The sequence below is a fragment of the Anabas testudineus genome, chromosome 7 (assembly GCF_900324465.2).
Source record: "Anabas testudineus chromosome 7, fAnaTes1.2, whole genome shotgun sequence".
Lineage (NCBI taxonomy): Eukaryota > Metazoa > Chordata > Actinopteri > Anabantiformes > Anabantidae > Anabas > Anabas testudineus.
The window spans coordinates 21,202,761-21,220,467 of NC_046616.1; the positions used below are offsets into that span (position 1 = coordinate 21,202,761).

General features: G+C 43.6%; 1 protein-coding gene across 1 annotated transcript in view; it reads right to left on the bottom strand.

The window, feature by feature from the left end:
• The window catches only part of magi3a (membrane associated guanylate kinase, WW and PDZ domain containing 3a), a 97,736-nt gene that overhangs the window by 12,577 nt on the left and 67,452 nt on the right, over positions 1-17,707 (bottom strand). Inside the window, exons 4-9 of the mRNA XM_026367370.1 lie at positions 12,124-12,330; positions 9,561-9,723; positions 8,569-8,648; positions 7,793-7,850; positions 5,952-6,058; positions 1,441-1,638 (exon numbers count right to left, since the gene is read on the bottom strand). Coding sequence (XP_026223155.1) covers positions 1,441-1,638; positions 5,952-6,058; positions 7,793-7,850; positions 8,569-8,648; positions 9,561-9,723; positions 12,124-12,330 — 813 coding nt within the window. The remainder of the gene's footprint in view (positions 1-1,440; positions 1,639-5,951; positions 6,059-7,792; positions 7,851-8,568; positions 8,649-9,560; positions 9,724-12,123; positions 12,331-17,707) is intronic.

A 17,707-nucleotide genomic window follows, 5' to 3' on the forward strand; every position in this document is an offset into this window, starting at 1 on the left:
AATACAACAGATTTATCACAATAAGTGAAAAGACAGTTATCTAGATGGAGTGCAGAAGTGGAATCTGGGTCTGTTTGCCTGTGCTCCCCCTTCAGCTGTAAGAATTCATAGATGTTAATGGGAATGCAGAGGGAGAAAGAAATAAAACACAAGCAAAATCACTGTTGTGCTCCTCTCTTCTTCATCCACTCGTCCCCTCCTGAGGGTGGAGGCTCTCATCACCCCTGGCCTGGCTGGAATATTCTGTACATGAGGAACTGCTGACTGGCTAGCTGGCTCAAAGCCCAGCGGAGGACTCAGTCCACCTCCACAATCAATACCTTCTCCTAGCAAACACAGCTAAGGTTTCACTCTTGAAATGAGCTCCATATCCTAATGTAGTGCCTGCTCCGAGTCGCTGTAATTACTTATCTAGTAACTGAGCATCCACAAGATAATAGGTGTACGGCAAGCGAAAGATCGAGTCTCGGAAAGACATCCTACATTTACCATAAATAAATGGCCTGCAGTCACACAGTCTTCAAGCAGCTGCACACAACTTTTACAGTCCACTGCTTTCTATTACAACCTAATGAAATTAATTACATTAGTTCCTTTAAAATTTAATCAATTACCCTCCTTCTCAAGGGAAATGAAACATTAAAAATAATTACTCTCTGTTCCACTTTCATGTTGATTCTCAGGAGCAGCAGCGGCGGCATTGGTACGGCTGTAAAAGCGTTGAGTGCAGTCCATATTACTGTAATGTGAGTCACTTGGCCAACAGTAATTTAAATTACAACAAGCGTCGTGCATGTGATCGCAGTACTTGTCTATACAATATAAGGGGAATTTACTGCAGAAGGTCTATAGCATAGTATAGTTTTGTTGAAGGCTAACATGCACATTACGTACATTATCTAAACGAGCGGGCTTGTCACTCTGCAGCCGTGAAAAGACAACCTGTCTGCACACCTCATAAATGTCTAATATATGGCTGCGAATAAAATCTGGGTGTCATCCATAAACTGAACATGTGCTGTATTGACAGAAGTGTCCTATTTTTAGAGTTTGCTCAACAGAAAATTGCCTGCACACGTTTGTCTTTGCTCGGTCGGGCAATGTGACATTCACGGTGAATAGTCAGGAGTGTTGTGCGCTTCCTCTCTACATTTGCTTGTTTGTGTGTACACAGGATACATAAAACTGTTGTATTATTTTCAAGTACATATACACCGATGCCAAGCCTGAGTGTCGCTGTGTGCACAGGCATATACATGCCACACAAACAGCGTACAGTTGATGTGATGCTGGACTAGGATTGATTTAGAGAGAGTAGAGTAATTACTTCTCTCATTAACCCTTCTTTCTAGCTATTTCCTTTATGTGTGACTTGGCATTAGGGTCATGTACAGCAGGATGGCCTCTAACTGCACTAATAGAAACACTAGGGAAGAATACCTGGGGCGATCTTGTTGTCATGTGCGGCAGGTCCATCTGGAAGGACGTTTTTGACCTGAAGGAACTCGTCGGGTCGGTCTCCACCGATGATGGTGAACCCAAAGCCCTGGGGACTTTTCCTAAGTGCCGTCTGCAGAATGGAGCCCTGCAGCTGAGATGGGTCTCGCGTGAAGCCCTGCACTCCTCTGGCAGGCTCTTCTGTAGCAGGGAGGACAGGAGAGAAAGAGGAGTGTGATTGACAAGTGGCAATGGACGGGGACATTTAGAAAATATCTTTAATGGCATAATTACTGAAATACCTATACACTAAATTGCTTCTGTTTGACCGCTCTAACACATTACACAGTTCTAGTCTAACAATAAATAGTGAGATATTAAATCCAGCTTTTAAATTAAACGTGAAATGAAGTCAGTGCCATTAATTCTATAGACGGGAGGAGCGCATCTTTAAAGTTCACAAGTTTACGTGCTGTGACTGTCTATGTGCTGCAGAAAGCGTGTATGTGTGTTTAATAATGAGCCCGGGATGCGAAGAGAGAGCGAAAAGCGTGCTCATAAATTGCCATCTGCCTCCATCACAAGCGACATTCTCAAGGCGACAACGCGTGTGACAGCGCGTCACTCACTGCCAGTAATTACACGAACGCGCCACAAACTTGCAATTTAAGTGCAAAGTCAAACAACTCGCGCGCACGTGCACGCGCGCAAATCTTGCAAATCTACTGCTCTGTTTGCAAAGCCAATAAAGATTCAGTTATTGCAAAATGTCTATAATTTACCTCGGTAACAGCAAACAGCCAATTGCTTTCAGTGCAGTGATAAATCCGTCCTGAAATGCGCCTGACATTTCCCAGGTAAACTTTTCATTGCAAATTTCCTTTTGTGGTGCCTGCAGGACGTGTAAATGGGGCAAGTTTATAGAAGACAGAAGAGAAACTGTATTAGACAGTTGTGTGCGTCTGTGTATGTGTGCGAGGAAGAGAGCCAGATAACAACGATGAGACACAAAGAGACAGAGAGGCACAGAGTTAGCCTTGGCAGAAAGAGGGAAACTAACTAAATCCTAGCTCGCCCTTCCCCGTGGTGTGAGCCTGTGAGTTATGTGCTTTGTCCCTGCGTGCTGGGCTTCTTCTCTGGCAGTTCCCACACTGATAGATGGTGGGACATTAATCTCATAAGGGAGGGTACGGATAGAAGTCCCCCTTCTCCCTGCTTCCTTCATCGCTCTTGATGTGTCATGGTATTATGATTTGCATAATTGCATTGCAATTGGCAGATTACCGTAGCCGCACTGAAGATAAAAAAAAAAAAAAAAAAAAAAAACTGAAAAAAGATTATGCCAAGTATGATTTACATGACATTCCTGCATTGGACCTGTGCCACAGAGATTTTCCAAATTGTATATGTTCAAAACTTCAGATGAAATCTCTGCACATCTGAATATAAGACAGGTTCAAAACTGTGAAAAATGTCCATGTAGATAGATATGACCTCAAATTTAATCTGAAAAAACGGACACAAAAAAATACACTTCTGTAATGAATGAATGTACAAACCTATGCAATCCTAAATACTGTATTTGTGTGTGGCAAAAGTATGTAAACCCAAGCCTTCAGTTACTAGTAGGAGCCCTTTTTGCAGTGTTAACTTTATGTGTTTATCATCCCTACACATCAGCTTGGAGGGATTTAGGTCCATTCTTCCTTACAGAACAGCTTCAACTCAAAGAGGCTGGTTGGCTTTCTTGCATCAACTGCCTTTAGGTTGTTCCACAGCATTTCTGTAGGATTAATGTCAGGACTTTGACTCAGTAATCCTACACATACAGATGTGGAGAAAAACCCCAAAAGGTCTGAAACGCCTTGAAACTGACAAAAGTAACAATAAAAAGTAGAATATTAAATAAAAAAATTACAGAAAATGTACTAATGTAAAATTAAACATTGCTTTTGAGTTGTGCAAGCAGCTACAGAACAATCTCGAAATAGCCCTGTGGTTTATCCATGTGGGTTTGAGCACTGTAGCTGCGCAGCAATAATTCTTCTGGGGAGTCACTGACTGATTGAAACACCTGACGGTCATTTCCCATCCATCTATCACCCTTCTTCTCTTAAGGGTGAGCTGGAACCTATCCAAGATGTCACCGGGTGAGAGGCAGGGTACGTCCTGGAGAGGTCTGTCATTTAGAGACAGACAACCACTCACAGTCACATTCATACATATGGGAAATTTAAAGTCACCAGTTAACTTAACATGCATGACTGTGGTTGGTGGGAGAGAACCTGGAGACAGCCCACGCAGAAATGGTGTGAGGAGACTGTGCTGACCTTCTCATTTCCCCTCCAAATTAATTGATAACCCTAGAGCTTCACTTACTTTGCCGCCCACAATTACGTACAATTGGATAATCGTGCTAGTAAATGAGTGAACAAGTGTAATAGTTTTTGTCTCATTTACTTAATTGGTTTCTCATCAACTAGTTTTAGGAAGTGCATAAAAATCTGATCACGTCTTTTTGGTCAAATTTATGCAGAAACAGAGAAAATTCTCAACGGTTCAAAAACGTCCAATTGCCACTGTGCGCCGTTTAAGAGAACAAAGACCCTTCAGACTCTCTCCACGTTCACACACTATGTCAAGAGACTGTCAACACTGTTTCATACATGATCATCTCAGCAACACTGACAGAGGGAAAGAGAGGGGTGGGGAGGGGAGGGGGTTGCTCACTAAACCCATGTTTACATGGTCTCGATTAAGCCGTGGGCCACAAAGGGACAGTCTGTGTTCTCCGGGGTGAAGTGATTATATGAAATGTCAGGCAGGATTGTCAGCACTGTAATTAGGGCTGAGCATAGTGCTGCGCTTTGCTCCTGAGCTCTGCAGCATTGTCTGGGAGGTCAGGCTCACCAGCCTTGTCAAAACAGTGTTTAGAAGCCACCTCACGCACGTCCACACACTCTCACAAGACCACCAGCCATTAATTCTCATTAACAAGGGTGGGAAGGTGCAGAACGGGCGCTGGGGAGGCAGCCGAAGCTGGAGGCGGAGGTACACAGAGGCAATATCATCCACAGACTGCAGAGAGGCTCAGCTGTGCGAGATGGGGTCTGCGTGCAATAGAGTGAGGCAGACAGTTCTGTCCAAGGGGTGTCTGAAATACAGAGGCTATTAGAATACTAATGTGCTCATGCTTTGCGTGTGCGCGCACAGAGGAAAAAAAAAAAGGGTAATTCTTACTCATGTTACAACAACACAGGGCTTCCGCCTGTCAGACGTTTGCATCGATTGAGAAGAGGGTGATTAGACCGGTCAAGCGGCAGCGTTCGCCACAGGTGGCAAACGATGAACAGATGACCCAAGAGAAACGTAATTCATGATCATAAGTCACTTTCAACCGCAGTCACCTCTTTCTCCTTCCCTGTCTCGGCTCTCTCCTTTCCCTTCCTCTGTTCTAATGACAGATCTTTGAACTGTGGTGAATGACTGGGGTAAAGGCATTTTCAAAGAGCCCTCCCTATTTCATATCTACTTGTCAAAATGAATTCTGCCGCCCAGTGAAGCGCTGCTCCATTATTCAAATTGAATATCATTGCTTCGTAGGCTACGGGCTGTTTATCAGCAGCTTGTCAACTGTTAAAATATCTTCCAGACAGACATCTCAGCGTGAAGGAGATGATAAAAGTGCTTCAGTATTTGTATAACACAACTATGACCTTATGTCTTTTTTTCCCCCATCAGTGAATAAAAAGCTAAATCTATAAAGTCAGAACCTGTGTCTTAATAACACTGTTGCCTGCGCCGCGGAAAGACGAGGAGATGCAGTACAGTGTAAAACATGCTGGTCTAAAGCTACTGACACCACCTCTGATAAGTTAACACCACAATTCATGTTAAACCTAAAACCTGCCTTGATACATCTTGCTGTAATATTAAGACAACACTAATGTGACAGTATTAGCTGACGTTATGTTCAACACGCTCACCGTGTTAATTAGCACTGAACACAAAGTGCAGCTGAGTGTATTCAGCGTTGCAGGTTTAGATTCTCCAGCAAAGTTATGTTTTTTTTATCATAGGATGATGATGTCACTTCCTTTTCCATTTCCCAGACGACCAATTAGACGAAAACTTCCTGCCGCTCAAACTAAACCATGACATTTCATTTAAACACCGCAGAGGCTGACACGACACCAGTTTAAAACCGCAGTACCCTTACCAACAGTATAACGCAGAGTGTGCCACCATTAAAATTGTATTTTTCCTTTTAACAAACTGGCCTCTCTCAATGTGGTGACGCTTTTCAAAAATAAACCATCTTAAACTTTCCTGGGCTGACATTTTCCCTCCACAACCTGCTCCCCATTGCCACTTGTTTACATACAATTTCGTTGAAGCGAAATGACACACGACAGGTATGATCTCATTCCGCTGCACATCCCTCCTCGCTCGGTAAATCGTAAATAGCATGTCTGCAGCTTGGCCCCGAAGGCTTCATTTGCGAGGGTAGTTACCTGAGGGTGTGGCTGCTGGCTGCGGCGCTGCGGTGGGTGTGTCGCCACTCAACTTTCTCTTAGCTTCCAGGACTGGATTCTCAAACTGGGTCTTCTGGTTGATGTGGCTGCACAAGAAGCAGAAAACAACATGAGTCGAGAATAACAAGCTGTTGCGTAAGTCCTGACTGTTGATAGAAGATGTGTTATCACCCTGTTTTTTTGTCCACATCCTTACCTACAATACACTACGTCACCTGTTTTTGAATAAGTCTGTGGTCTTACCTTTTGGCCTCACAGACCACAGCCTGTCTACGCTCTTTCATACTGTTCTCTGCCTGACATGCAAAACTATAATTTGACTACGAGGGAGTGACATTTCCTTTGCTGGGCAGACATCATTTCATATAGTACACAGGCTTTTCTAATACACTGTGGAAACCACAAACCCAAACTTGTCTGGTGCCAAAGGAAAAAAAAAAAAAGCAACAAATAAGGAAATGAAATGACATTAGTGTTGAATTCAGAGAGAACTGGATTAAGAGGATCAGCAGCCATCTTTGCTGTCATCATCCTCATTGTCATAATGGGATAAACACCTGCTCAATACATTAGAATCCCAGAATCACACGGTTCAGTGAACTGTAGTGTAGATAGATGGGAACCACAGTTGTGCCCTTGATCACATCAAATGTATAGACATAGCCTTCTTTCCAAGTGTTTCTGGAAACAAACAGCCTCGCTAACACAGGATAAGCAGTGATACTTAGATTTACCACCAAAGTCAGTCTAAAACCACCGAACTCCTGTGACATGTATGTGCTAAAACTCTTCCTGCTACCCAGAGAAATGTCCCTCCACCGTGAGACGGAAATGGAGAGAGGTGGCTCATCTGCGTAATGAGCTCTAACGGTGGTAAATCCCGGTCCTGACAGCACCTTGGGAAGACAAAATGCGTTGATGCGACACAGTGAATCAGCCCCATGCTGAGAAACTGATGATATAAATACATGTGTGTGCAGGCGTGTGTGTGTGTGTGTGTGTGTGTGTGTGTGTGTGTGTGTGTGTGTGTGTGTGCGCGCGCGCGACTACTCTAAACTACTCTGTGCTCTCGCTGCCTATGACTCATGTGCAGAAATACCCTCCCCATTATGTCTGAAGAGATAAACATTCCCCTCTCTTTCATTTCCACTCTTTTCATTTCCTCCGCTGCTCTCTGTCTCACTTACCCTCCCCTTGATTGCAGCGCCGCGCGCTTTGTGCGGCAGTTGAGGGAATAATGAGACTTTGTGTCACGTTGTCGCGTTTGGTCGTTCATTCATAACAAAACTTGCCAGACAAAGGAGCAGCGACAGGAGATGCAGCCTCTTGGTGACCCTCTTGCGTAAACAGGCACGTTGAACCCCCCTCCATCCCAACCCCAACCCCCCCCCCCCCCCCCGCAGGTCTCTCCCTCTTTATCCACAGTAATGGGACTAAAATGAAACATTGGACTCTTGTTTACACTTAGAATGGAATCTCGCCCTTGTTTCCCTCTCAGGCACCCTAAACCTTCATTGTCTGTTGTATTCACTGTCTCTTCTGTAATACACACACACACACACACTGACTGTGGGAAAGTCCTGTGTGGATAATTGCATAATATGCCACTAGCACATGGACTACAGAGCCCCACCACCACATTTAAATATGTCTGTACACTTGGGATTCAGTGATATGGCACATGAATACAAAAACACACACACACACACAAAAAGAATGCCTTAGTTAAACATACAAACACATTAATGTGTGCATGCAACAGTGCACTTCCTCTCAATCCATCACATTTATTTCACATTTGTAGCCCTCTGTTTACTCACTCCACGTAGTAGGTGCCGTACTGGGGGTCCTCAATCTTCTCCCAGCCATAGGGCAGCTCTGGTGGGGGGGGGGACAGATGAAGAAAAAAGGCAAATCACTTCAGATACTGCTGAGGCACTACATGGACAATTGGACACACGCAATGAGGCGTACTGCTTTGACTGGCAGCTTCACAGCATGCTTACCTACACCTACAGGGGAAACAGGAGGACTGCTTTTATTTGTCACTATGTGTTTAGGGCTTAATACACACTGCGGAGGAGGAAGGGGAGATGGAGGAAATGCTACCTCCCAGGAAAATAATAGTCTGCCTTTACGGCGGTGTGTATGTGAGCAACATATTGAGTTTCTGCTGCTGTGTGACAAACACACGCGGTGCAGAGGAGATCTTTACGCAAGAGGGACCATAGAAAATTGCCTTTTGAGAGACGCTGCACTGATGAGCTCCCTGCATGTGTCCCAGAAGCCATTAGGAGCAGAGGGGCAAGATGAAAACTGGAGGTTTGCACTGTGTCGCGGGCACGACCAGGCCTGCTCAGCTGTTCAATCTCCGTCTGTTAGGCTCATACACATGCTGGTTTGTGCAGCAGGGAGCAGGGATGGAAGATAGTGTGTGTGTGTGTGTGTGTGTGTGTGTGTGTGTGTGTGTGTGTGTGTGTGTGTGTGTGTGTGTGTGTGTGTGTGTGTTATGTGTAGAGAAGAGAGTATAACCTGTGGGACATAAGTGCCTGTGCAAGTGTTACTACTACAGAACTATCTGCAGGTATTGTCTCACCTCCTTCCTCGCATTTCTCTGGGGGTTTGGCCTTCTTGGCGAGGCGGGGGTCCAGCCAGGTAGTGGTTTTGCTGTTGTGACTGTAGCGCAAAGAGGAGAGAGGGCTTCAGGCGAAGTAAAACAAATTTGAAAAACATTTAAGATACCATTTCATTCGGCAATTAGCACTGGTAACTCTCAGGAGCCACTTTACCCAGGAGCTATTTCACTAGCTCCAGCAAACAAACAGGAGCTCCCTAACAAGGAAGTGTGGCTAATATCTAATCTTCTGGGATCAAATGGCTTATTAAAGAAGGCTTTTAAATATTAGTAACATTTAAACAAAGCTCAGAGGACCCTCAAAGGCACAAGGAAGGGAGAGGGAGAGAGAACTAGAGAGAGTAAGTGAGAGAGGGAGTGAAGGAGAAGGGGGAGGAGGGAGGATAAAGTGGCATACATGGAGCATAGAAAGAAAGGTAGGCGAGTGTGCCGAAAACATAAAGAGCAAAACTGAGAGAGAGCAGGTCAGGGGTGGTGAGCTCCATTTAGCCCGTTGTTTCTCTCACTGGTAGAATGAGCTATTGATTTAGCAGTGAGCAGCAGCACCTGGCTCTGTCAGCGCCTCAGCATTGAACGCCTGCCACACTAACAGGCCAGGTAAACAATGCGGGCCTGCTGCTGCTGCTGCTTTTAGCACCAGCCAACCAACCCGGCACCAAACACAGGGGGAAATAAAAGAGAGAAAACTTCATCAAGAACAACACACAACAACCGCTGCTGAGCGTACAGACAGTTTCCATGTCCAACGCCTGCTTTGAGACTGTACAGGAGAATGTGCTGGGTAGGGAGAAGACAGGACGCCCTGCCAGGCTTCTCAGCATATTTGGGTTACAACGGCAGAGAAAGACAGGAATTGGAAGAATACTGGGAATGGGATTAGCACAATGCTGATGTAATAGGAGGGTAATAAGACCAAAACAAGACAGGCAAGTAGCAGAAGAAAGACTACTTACTCTATGAAATAGACCATGCCAGTCTCTGTGTAGGCCATCTCCCAGTTCTTAGGCAAAGGCTCCTGACTTTCATCCTGTGTGCTCCACACACGCAAGTCCATGGCCCCGGCCGACTGGTTGTAGCTGGGCACTGTCTTCCTCCACTCTGCCTTGTCTTTGTGCTCTGGGGCCACACATGGCGAGAGGGACACGGGCATGGAGACAGAGAGAGGAATGGGTTGGGAGTAGGGGTATGGGAGATGGTAGAAAGAGAAGGAGACAGGAGGTGAGAGCGTGGCGCCATTGGAGCTCCTCTGGGCTCTTTGCATCTCTCCCTGTTGCTGCCGCACCGCTTGAGCTGCTCTTCCTCTGTACACTGGGTGGACGGTTACATCCACAGTAGAGGAAGGGGTAGAGAGAGGAGAGAGAGAGAGAGAGACACAGGGAGAGTACACAGAGAGAGGACGGAAGCGCAGCAATTGCCATAGGATTTGCATGTCAGCAGCAATGTACTGGGAACTGCCTCGCAGGCAGAGGCAGAGCTGACCAATGCTTCAGTCCAGCCGCGAGCACCACATCACAACTCTATTAGTATCACACAGGCTGCTGCATGTGTGTGTATTTGCCTAATGTAGATATGTGCGTGTGTGTGTGTGTGTGTGTATGGCCGTCTGTGTGAAGCTCTTATCTGCAGGTTTTCATCTGACTGTGTGTGACCTAGCTTCATCACGGCATTGAATGCTCAGTCTGTTTGGCTGGGGTAAGTGAATGGCAGGGATGGAAAGTGACAGCTGTTGACTGGAAGAAGTCAAGAGCTTTTTGTGCTAAAATCGGGGCCTGTTTTTCATGCTGGAACCATGGAGGGGATTTTGCACTTACAAAGTCAGAATAAATGACTGCATACAGACGTTTGCTGTAGGCTATAGGGGCTTTTGGCCCTTGCAGAGAAATATAAACTGGGGCTGCTGTGAGCAAACGTGGGCACGCAGCCTTCATAAACTGACGAGAGCGCTAAAAGGACACAAAAGAAAAAAGAAAACGGCTGTGTGACCGTTAAAAACCACCTTCAAGGCATGATGGCATGTCCTCCTCTACATGTTTTTGTTGCAGATCTGCTGGAAACAATCCAATCTGTCCACATGCTGACAAAAGTGTAGTGAACTGCGTTTGAGATTAGACGACTCATGAACTAAAGAATTAGAAGTGACATCTATCTACAATGAGTGAATTCTCTTGGCTGGGCTCCACACAGCCATCATTACAGCCCAAGGCCACAGAGATGATGTGTCTCTGACAGCGTTTCTCTCTTTGGTTTCGTAAATGTGAGATAAGTAGCTCGTTCTACGCACTTGCTCATCTTTTTTTTTTTTTTTTTACTAATTCCTTCTTAACCCTGCTTTTGTATCCTGCATGCCTTCCGTTTCCTACTGTTGATACCAGAGATGGTCATTATAATAAATACAAATAGCATTAAAATTAGCCTGTGCTGTGTGTTCTGGGTAGCTGGGGGAGTAATACAGGACAGTGAAATTACCTGGAAATTCAATGTTTACTGACATTTTCCTGAGAACAAACCTGAACTCAATGTGTTCAGTGACACAATGACACAGTAATACTATAAACATTGCTTATTTTCCTCAGAACCCATAATGGGAAAAAAAATTACTATAATAATATAATAAATTCAAAACATTAGTTCTCATTAATTTCCAAAATTTTCTCACCACGCGGCTGAAAAATATTACTAAAGATTTGCCCTTTCTATTACACTATGGTAATTGTGCTGCAAATATAGTGACACGGTATTTGGTTAGTTATCCTCGAGACTGAGAAAAACACACAAAAAAGCCAAACTGTAACAGAATCTGCATTGCTAATTAGCCGTTTCAGAAGCACCAGGTCCTTGTGTGCATAATGGCTTATTTGGCTAATAATGCAGAATGTACATTGGCAGTGTCGTGCTGCACCCGGCCAGGGTGTGTTTGGGGCTCAGAGGCCTGTCATTGAGGCATGACAGAGGATAGGACAACTGAGGCAGTCGGCTCCAGCTGGAACAGCAAAAAGGCTGGTTTAAGATGAGTGAATGGTGATATACATAAAATATGTTTACATGTGAATCATTACTATGTCACACGTTTGCATGTAATTCTGTCATAACTTGCGGTTAGTGCTTTCACAATAAGGTCAGTAATTTGTCCATTAGCCGAAACCCATTCTTAGTTGTTTGGACCGCGAGCCACGTGAGGACATTGTTGTGGTAGAATTAAACAAGGACAAAATCTATCCCTTTAACCTAGGGATTGCTTCTATTGATCTCAGACAGACTTTGGCTACTGCTCAACTTTGCAGGGCTGTGATTTAGCGCTGACCTTGCCTGCAGAACAGCTAATCCTGAGAATGTTTGGAGAACACGATGACAAAAGGGAAAAAAAAGACAGAAAGGCACTACTGTTTTGCATTTTGAGAAAAATATAATGAAGTGGTGGACAAAACAGAAAAAAAGAAAAACCAGAGCAAAGAAAACAATCACTGGAAGAGTCAGCTGGATTGGAGCTGTAAGAAAAATTACAGTAATGTCTCTCACCAGCCAAGCCATTGACTATAGGAGGCCTCTCTTCTTCTTCTTCTTCCTCTGGTGCAGCACTGTCCTTTCTGTCCATCTTACTGACAGAGGTTGTGCGTTTTCGCTGGACCTCTGTGTCAAATTCCTCATCAAACAGGACCTGGTCCACCAAATCTGGCTGCACTGGGCTGGGCTCTGCAGAGGGCTTAGGGGTCCCATAGTAGTTTCCTGTAATGAAGAAAGAAAGAAATTGATGACAACAATGAACATGTATTACTCAACCTAACTACTTATCTATATACCTAATAAATAACCCTAACCCTAAGAGTAGAGTTGCTAAACAAGCTTGTTTGGAGTTTTCTTTTACGCAAAAGTCTCTTTTTAGTACTGTAGAGAAATGAATTCGTTTTAGGCACTGTACACCACAAAATAGAAAGAGGCAACAAAGCACAAAACGACTTTGGTAATACTGGATAAAGAAGAACCAATATCACTCCAACTCTAACAGTTGCGTAAAGTTCTTTAAAGCTGCAGGGGAGTCTGGTTGTGAGTTACAAATCATATCTGGGAGAGCCACATAGCTTTGGAACAAAATCAGGCCAAACTAACACTGTTATAATTCTCCTGCATGGGGGAACGGGTTCTCCCTCAATTTTGGATCCAAGTTAAACTTGCAGCTAGACTTGTCAGCTAATTCCCAATCAGTGTTGCTACTGCCACTTGTATTGCCCTGCACTGTTGGTCCTTGGAAGGTTTGCCCACAGTGTTATATGCCTCCCCCAATCCACAGAGACGGTCATGTTGTTTCCCCCACACCCGCAGTTGCTGATTATGACCATGTAACAGCAGCATTTAATGTAACAACACAGATATGATCCCTTGCTGGGTTCCCACTGGCAACAGAGATGGAACATTTTTTCTGATGTAAATGTTTCATGTTGTTCTTTATTTCCTATAATGTGGTTATGTACTGTTTATTTCTTTTTACTATATTTTCTGTTTTAGTATCATGCCGTACTGCTGCAGTAGTCCCAGTCCTCAGATCAGAGCCAAAAAGCCTGGATTGTCAGAATTACTGATTCACTCCCTGAGGAACTGTGACTACAGCATTTATGCCAAGGTAGCCTCTCAAGCATTTGATTGCCCCTTTAAGTCCATCAGCCTGCCTCTGCTGTCATGTTGGTGCCCAGGGCACCAAACAGCCTTACTTCACCAAGCAAATCTTTCCCCAACTATCAGAGAGGGGTGACCCACTTTATCCCTTGCTACCTTCTCTCTCTGTTCAGCATAATACGGAAAACCAGAAAGGATGAAAACTTAAAAGCGTAAGAGGTGAGAAAATAGTTGCTACAAATATTGATTTGCCGGTTGTTTTCTGTCTGTGGGAAAGGCAGTCCTCCGGTGTTTGTGTGGGACTGCAGCATATATATGGGCTGAGCTGTGTCTGACTAGCTGAACGTTGTATAGTAACAGTTAAGTGGCACATCGGGGAGAGGACGGATACTGTGACGAAGGAATCTACTGGGAGGGAGTGGGAGAGCGAGAAACAAGAGGACCGGGAACAAAGTGCGAAAGACAAGAGGCAGCAGAGAGTGAGAGGAAAAGAGAGAGAGCACCTTCTTACTGAGAAGAAGTTGGTGACAATGGAATTAAGGTTTGATACAGGGCAAATAAAAAAAAAATGAAATCGGCCTGTCTGAGGTCTGAGGTTCAAGTCTGTCACATAGTTCTTTGCCATACTGGAAGCTAAATGAAAGAAGGGGGGAAACAGATGGATTAGTCTCACGTGTAAGGACGTGGTTTCGTTCACTGCGAATTAGAAATAACACTCACAACTCGTCACGACTTCACTTGAACAGTTTTTAGCTGCCGTAAGATTATGTCAAATAAACAATCAACACACCAATTAAAAAGTGCAATTGATCTAAGTGTAATATTAAACATTGGATAGTAAGGGATTAAGGTAATTACATTAATATGTATTAATTTCTGAAGTATTCTTATGAATAATTTATTGAAAACCATTAAATCCTTTACTAGGTCTATAATTAATAGGAAGCTTAATGGTGCAATGCAAATTGAGGGAGTTAAATTAGAAGTGGTAATTTACTCTGTGCACTCCTCAGTTCCTGAAGCTCACACAATGGTACACACAGCCTCTGTAAGTCCCCATTAGCAAGGAGCTGAAAGGCAATGGCCACAATAAGGAAGTGCACCAAGATGGATCACACTGTAATTATTCTGCACTAATGAGCCACAGTATGGAAAGCAAGTCTTCGAGGAGAATTTGTAACTTCATCCAGTGCAAGTGTAGAAACCACAAAACAACACAGAGAGAAGAATTCGAAACCTGAGGCTGCCTGCTTTTAACTTTACCTTTTCAAAATGAAATGCAGAGTCGTTTTGAGGAGTTTTAGCTTTTCATCATTGAGGTTTGTCAGATGAGCCGTTTGCTTGAATCTCATGTGGCTCATTTTAGTTTTACTTCAAGTTAACAAAATGTAGTCTTTCTGTTCTGCTTTGACTTTGGGGCACTGTGTCACCAGGTGTCTACTAGTACTACAATACTTTGTATGAGGGTGCTGTGATGAAGCCTTTTAAGCCACTTTTCCTTCCTACGCTCATCAAAGTAAAGAGCATACTGTGTTTCGGCCGAGTCTGCTGCGACTGGCTGCACGAGCCTTACAGGTAGTTTCATCTGAATGCCATGGCCTCCTCAGCAGTCCTGCTTACTTATCCCTACTCATCCTTAGTCCCAGTGGTTATGTGAGAAAATGACCACTCTTAGCTGCACCTCCAGCAAAGAGCAGATACTTGGTGGCATGACTCAGACTTCCATTAACAATGGTATCTGCTCGGTTTTACAGCGCCTGGCTTGTTAGGCAACTCCGTCACAGAGCCAGGGATGCTCAGACGTCCAGTCAGCATCACTGTGTAAGTCCACTAATCTCACAAATAACCACTACTTACCCACCCCTCTTAGCAAATGACCTGTGTTGCCAAGTGACGTAACAAGGTGTCTGAAATTAATCTGTGTGCCAGTGCAGGCACGTTTACAGGGCCATTAGGTGGATCATACTCTTGCTGGGTGGCTATGAGTCAAGTTGGGTCCATGACATCAAGATCCACTTTACCAGCACCCACACACTCAGCACAACCTTCCATAAATAATAAATAGTGAATCAACAAAGATTTGGCCCATTACTACGTCAGTATTTAGAACCCCCCTCTTTAGAAGATATTACAGCTAACAGTCTTTCTATTTTTGATTTAGGAATTTTAGGTTCTTATATATTTTTAGGCTGTGGTGAATCCACAACATGCTTAAGATCTATTCACAGACTTTCCATGGTGTACAGGTCAGAGGGTGAAGAAGGGCTGCTCCCTCTTTTGAAGTAGTTTACAGTATACTGCGAGGCCTGTTTTTCAGGTTCTTGACTGGCTTCAGGACATCTGCATCCGGACTTTTCTGATATTTATATTCTTTCTTACATTTGCGCAACGTTTACTGTGACACCGTCTGCCACACCACAAATAATATTTTCACCCTCATGTTAAACAGTTCGCAAATGAGGGCTACTAGTTACAGACTAAGTAGAGGTACCAAACATTTGCACATGCTGCAATTGGCTCATTTTTTCTTTTTTAAAATACATAAAAGAAAAAATGACAAGGTGCCAAAATCTTTAATTGTGGCTATATAAAACAACACAATCAAGAAACACAGTCAGAGCTGCCTAACATGCATTGCAATAGCGCAACATTAAAATGACATGGAGGCTGCTGAATGCCACGATCTTTTCCTAACACTGAGAAAAGTGAAAAACGCGCTGATCTAATCTGTTCATTGTCCTCATATATATTTCTGCCTCATTAACAATTGTCCAGTGTCTAATTAACGAGAGAAACACATTTCCTGTCAGGGTGCCAAGACAAATAGTGAAAAAAATGGGTCCTGATTTGAATAAGATGTCTTGCCACCCTTTGGTAACCCCGATGATGCCACAGAGGCCACCTCAAATCTTCCACCTAATTATAGCCTTAGATTAACGTGCTGTTCATTTCTGGGGAAAAAAAAGGAGAGGAAGAGCCTGGGAGCCACTTTGCTAATAGCTCACCATGACGGCATGTATGTGACAAAAATAGACAACTGTTGATGTGGGCACTGAATCAACAAATCAACATCCTGTGTTCAAGGCTAACTCCAACATGACTGAGAACTACAGTAACATCTCAAACAGAGCAACTCTCCCTGCAGTCCTTAGGTTATTTCTGACCTAAGCATCCTATATTATAACAACCTATAATATATTTTAGATCACCCACGCACAAGCATTTCAGCTACACAAGCATTTCCACCTATTATACAATATACAACACTTGCGTATACTAAATGTTGGAGTAAAATATTAAATTAGGTCTAAAAAAGAAGGTTTATGAAGCCTTTTTAATTTCTCCATTTCTGCAAAAATATGACTTAAAACATGATCAGATTTTCACACTTAAATAGATGAAGAGAAGCCAATTCATCACTAATTCACCACTAATCACCCTAATCCTAATTATTTGTGTGGAAAAACGCCTTCAGTAACTGCTTCTTTTTTTCCAGCAATAACTTAAAGTAAACACTTCCAGTAACTGTTCATCAGCCCTGAGCATCAGTTCGCTGGGATTGTAGCTCATCCCTCCTTGCACAACAGCTACAACTCAGGGATGTTGGTTGGTTTCATTGCCGCCTGCTTCAGGTCCTTCCACAGCCCACACAAGGTTCAAGGTCACAAGATCATCGGGACGTTTCAAAACTTCTGCTTTAACCATAAGTTATGGAACAACTTGTGTGTATAGGGTAATTTTCTTGCTTGTCTTGAGCTTCACTTCATTTCACTTCACGGATGGATACCTTGACATTGTCCTATATATACTCAGAATTTATAGCTGGACAATGTTCAGTCAGTGGTGGAGCCTAAACTCCTTTGTTCCAACCATGACACACTATCAAGATTTCTCTTCTTTAAAAAAAAACAAGACCTCCCAGAGTCACACCTGTTTTTTGTCTCACTTGTTCAATTGGGTTCCCTATTTCGAGTTATGACTAGAAATGTGAAAATCGGATCACATTTGAAGTCATGCCTATGCAGGAAGAGAAAATTCTAAAGGGCTCGAAAACTTTCAAGCACCACTGTACATCTCATTGTGGCTTCCATTTTCATGCTATTAGTGCTGAGGTTTGTTTTAAACAAAGAACAGGACAGTGAATACAAAGGCCATAACACTGCAAAATTCAACTCTGCTGGTCAGCAGTGGCCAATGTACTTTGAATCTTTCTTCCCTTTTGTCATGCAGTGGCAAAATGACTAGTGGCAGACTGTCAAAAAGGTAAAAGCAGCAGATCTGTGCACAGAGGGCTGATAATTTCAGTGCAGTGTTATTACATTAAAGCTCTTTGGCACTTCTTGAATGTAGTGGGTGGACAGCGTAAAGCAAAGCCATTTATATTCTAACAGTCTGGGCCAACACTTGCTTGGCACTGTCAGTGAATTACACAGTCATTCACTCATGTTACACATGCATGGTTTTATTTGCTGCCAGTAAAAAGTAGTTTTAT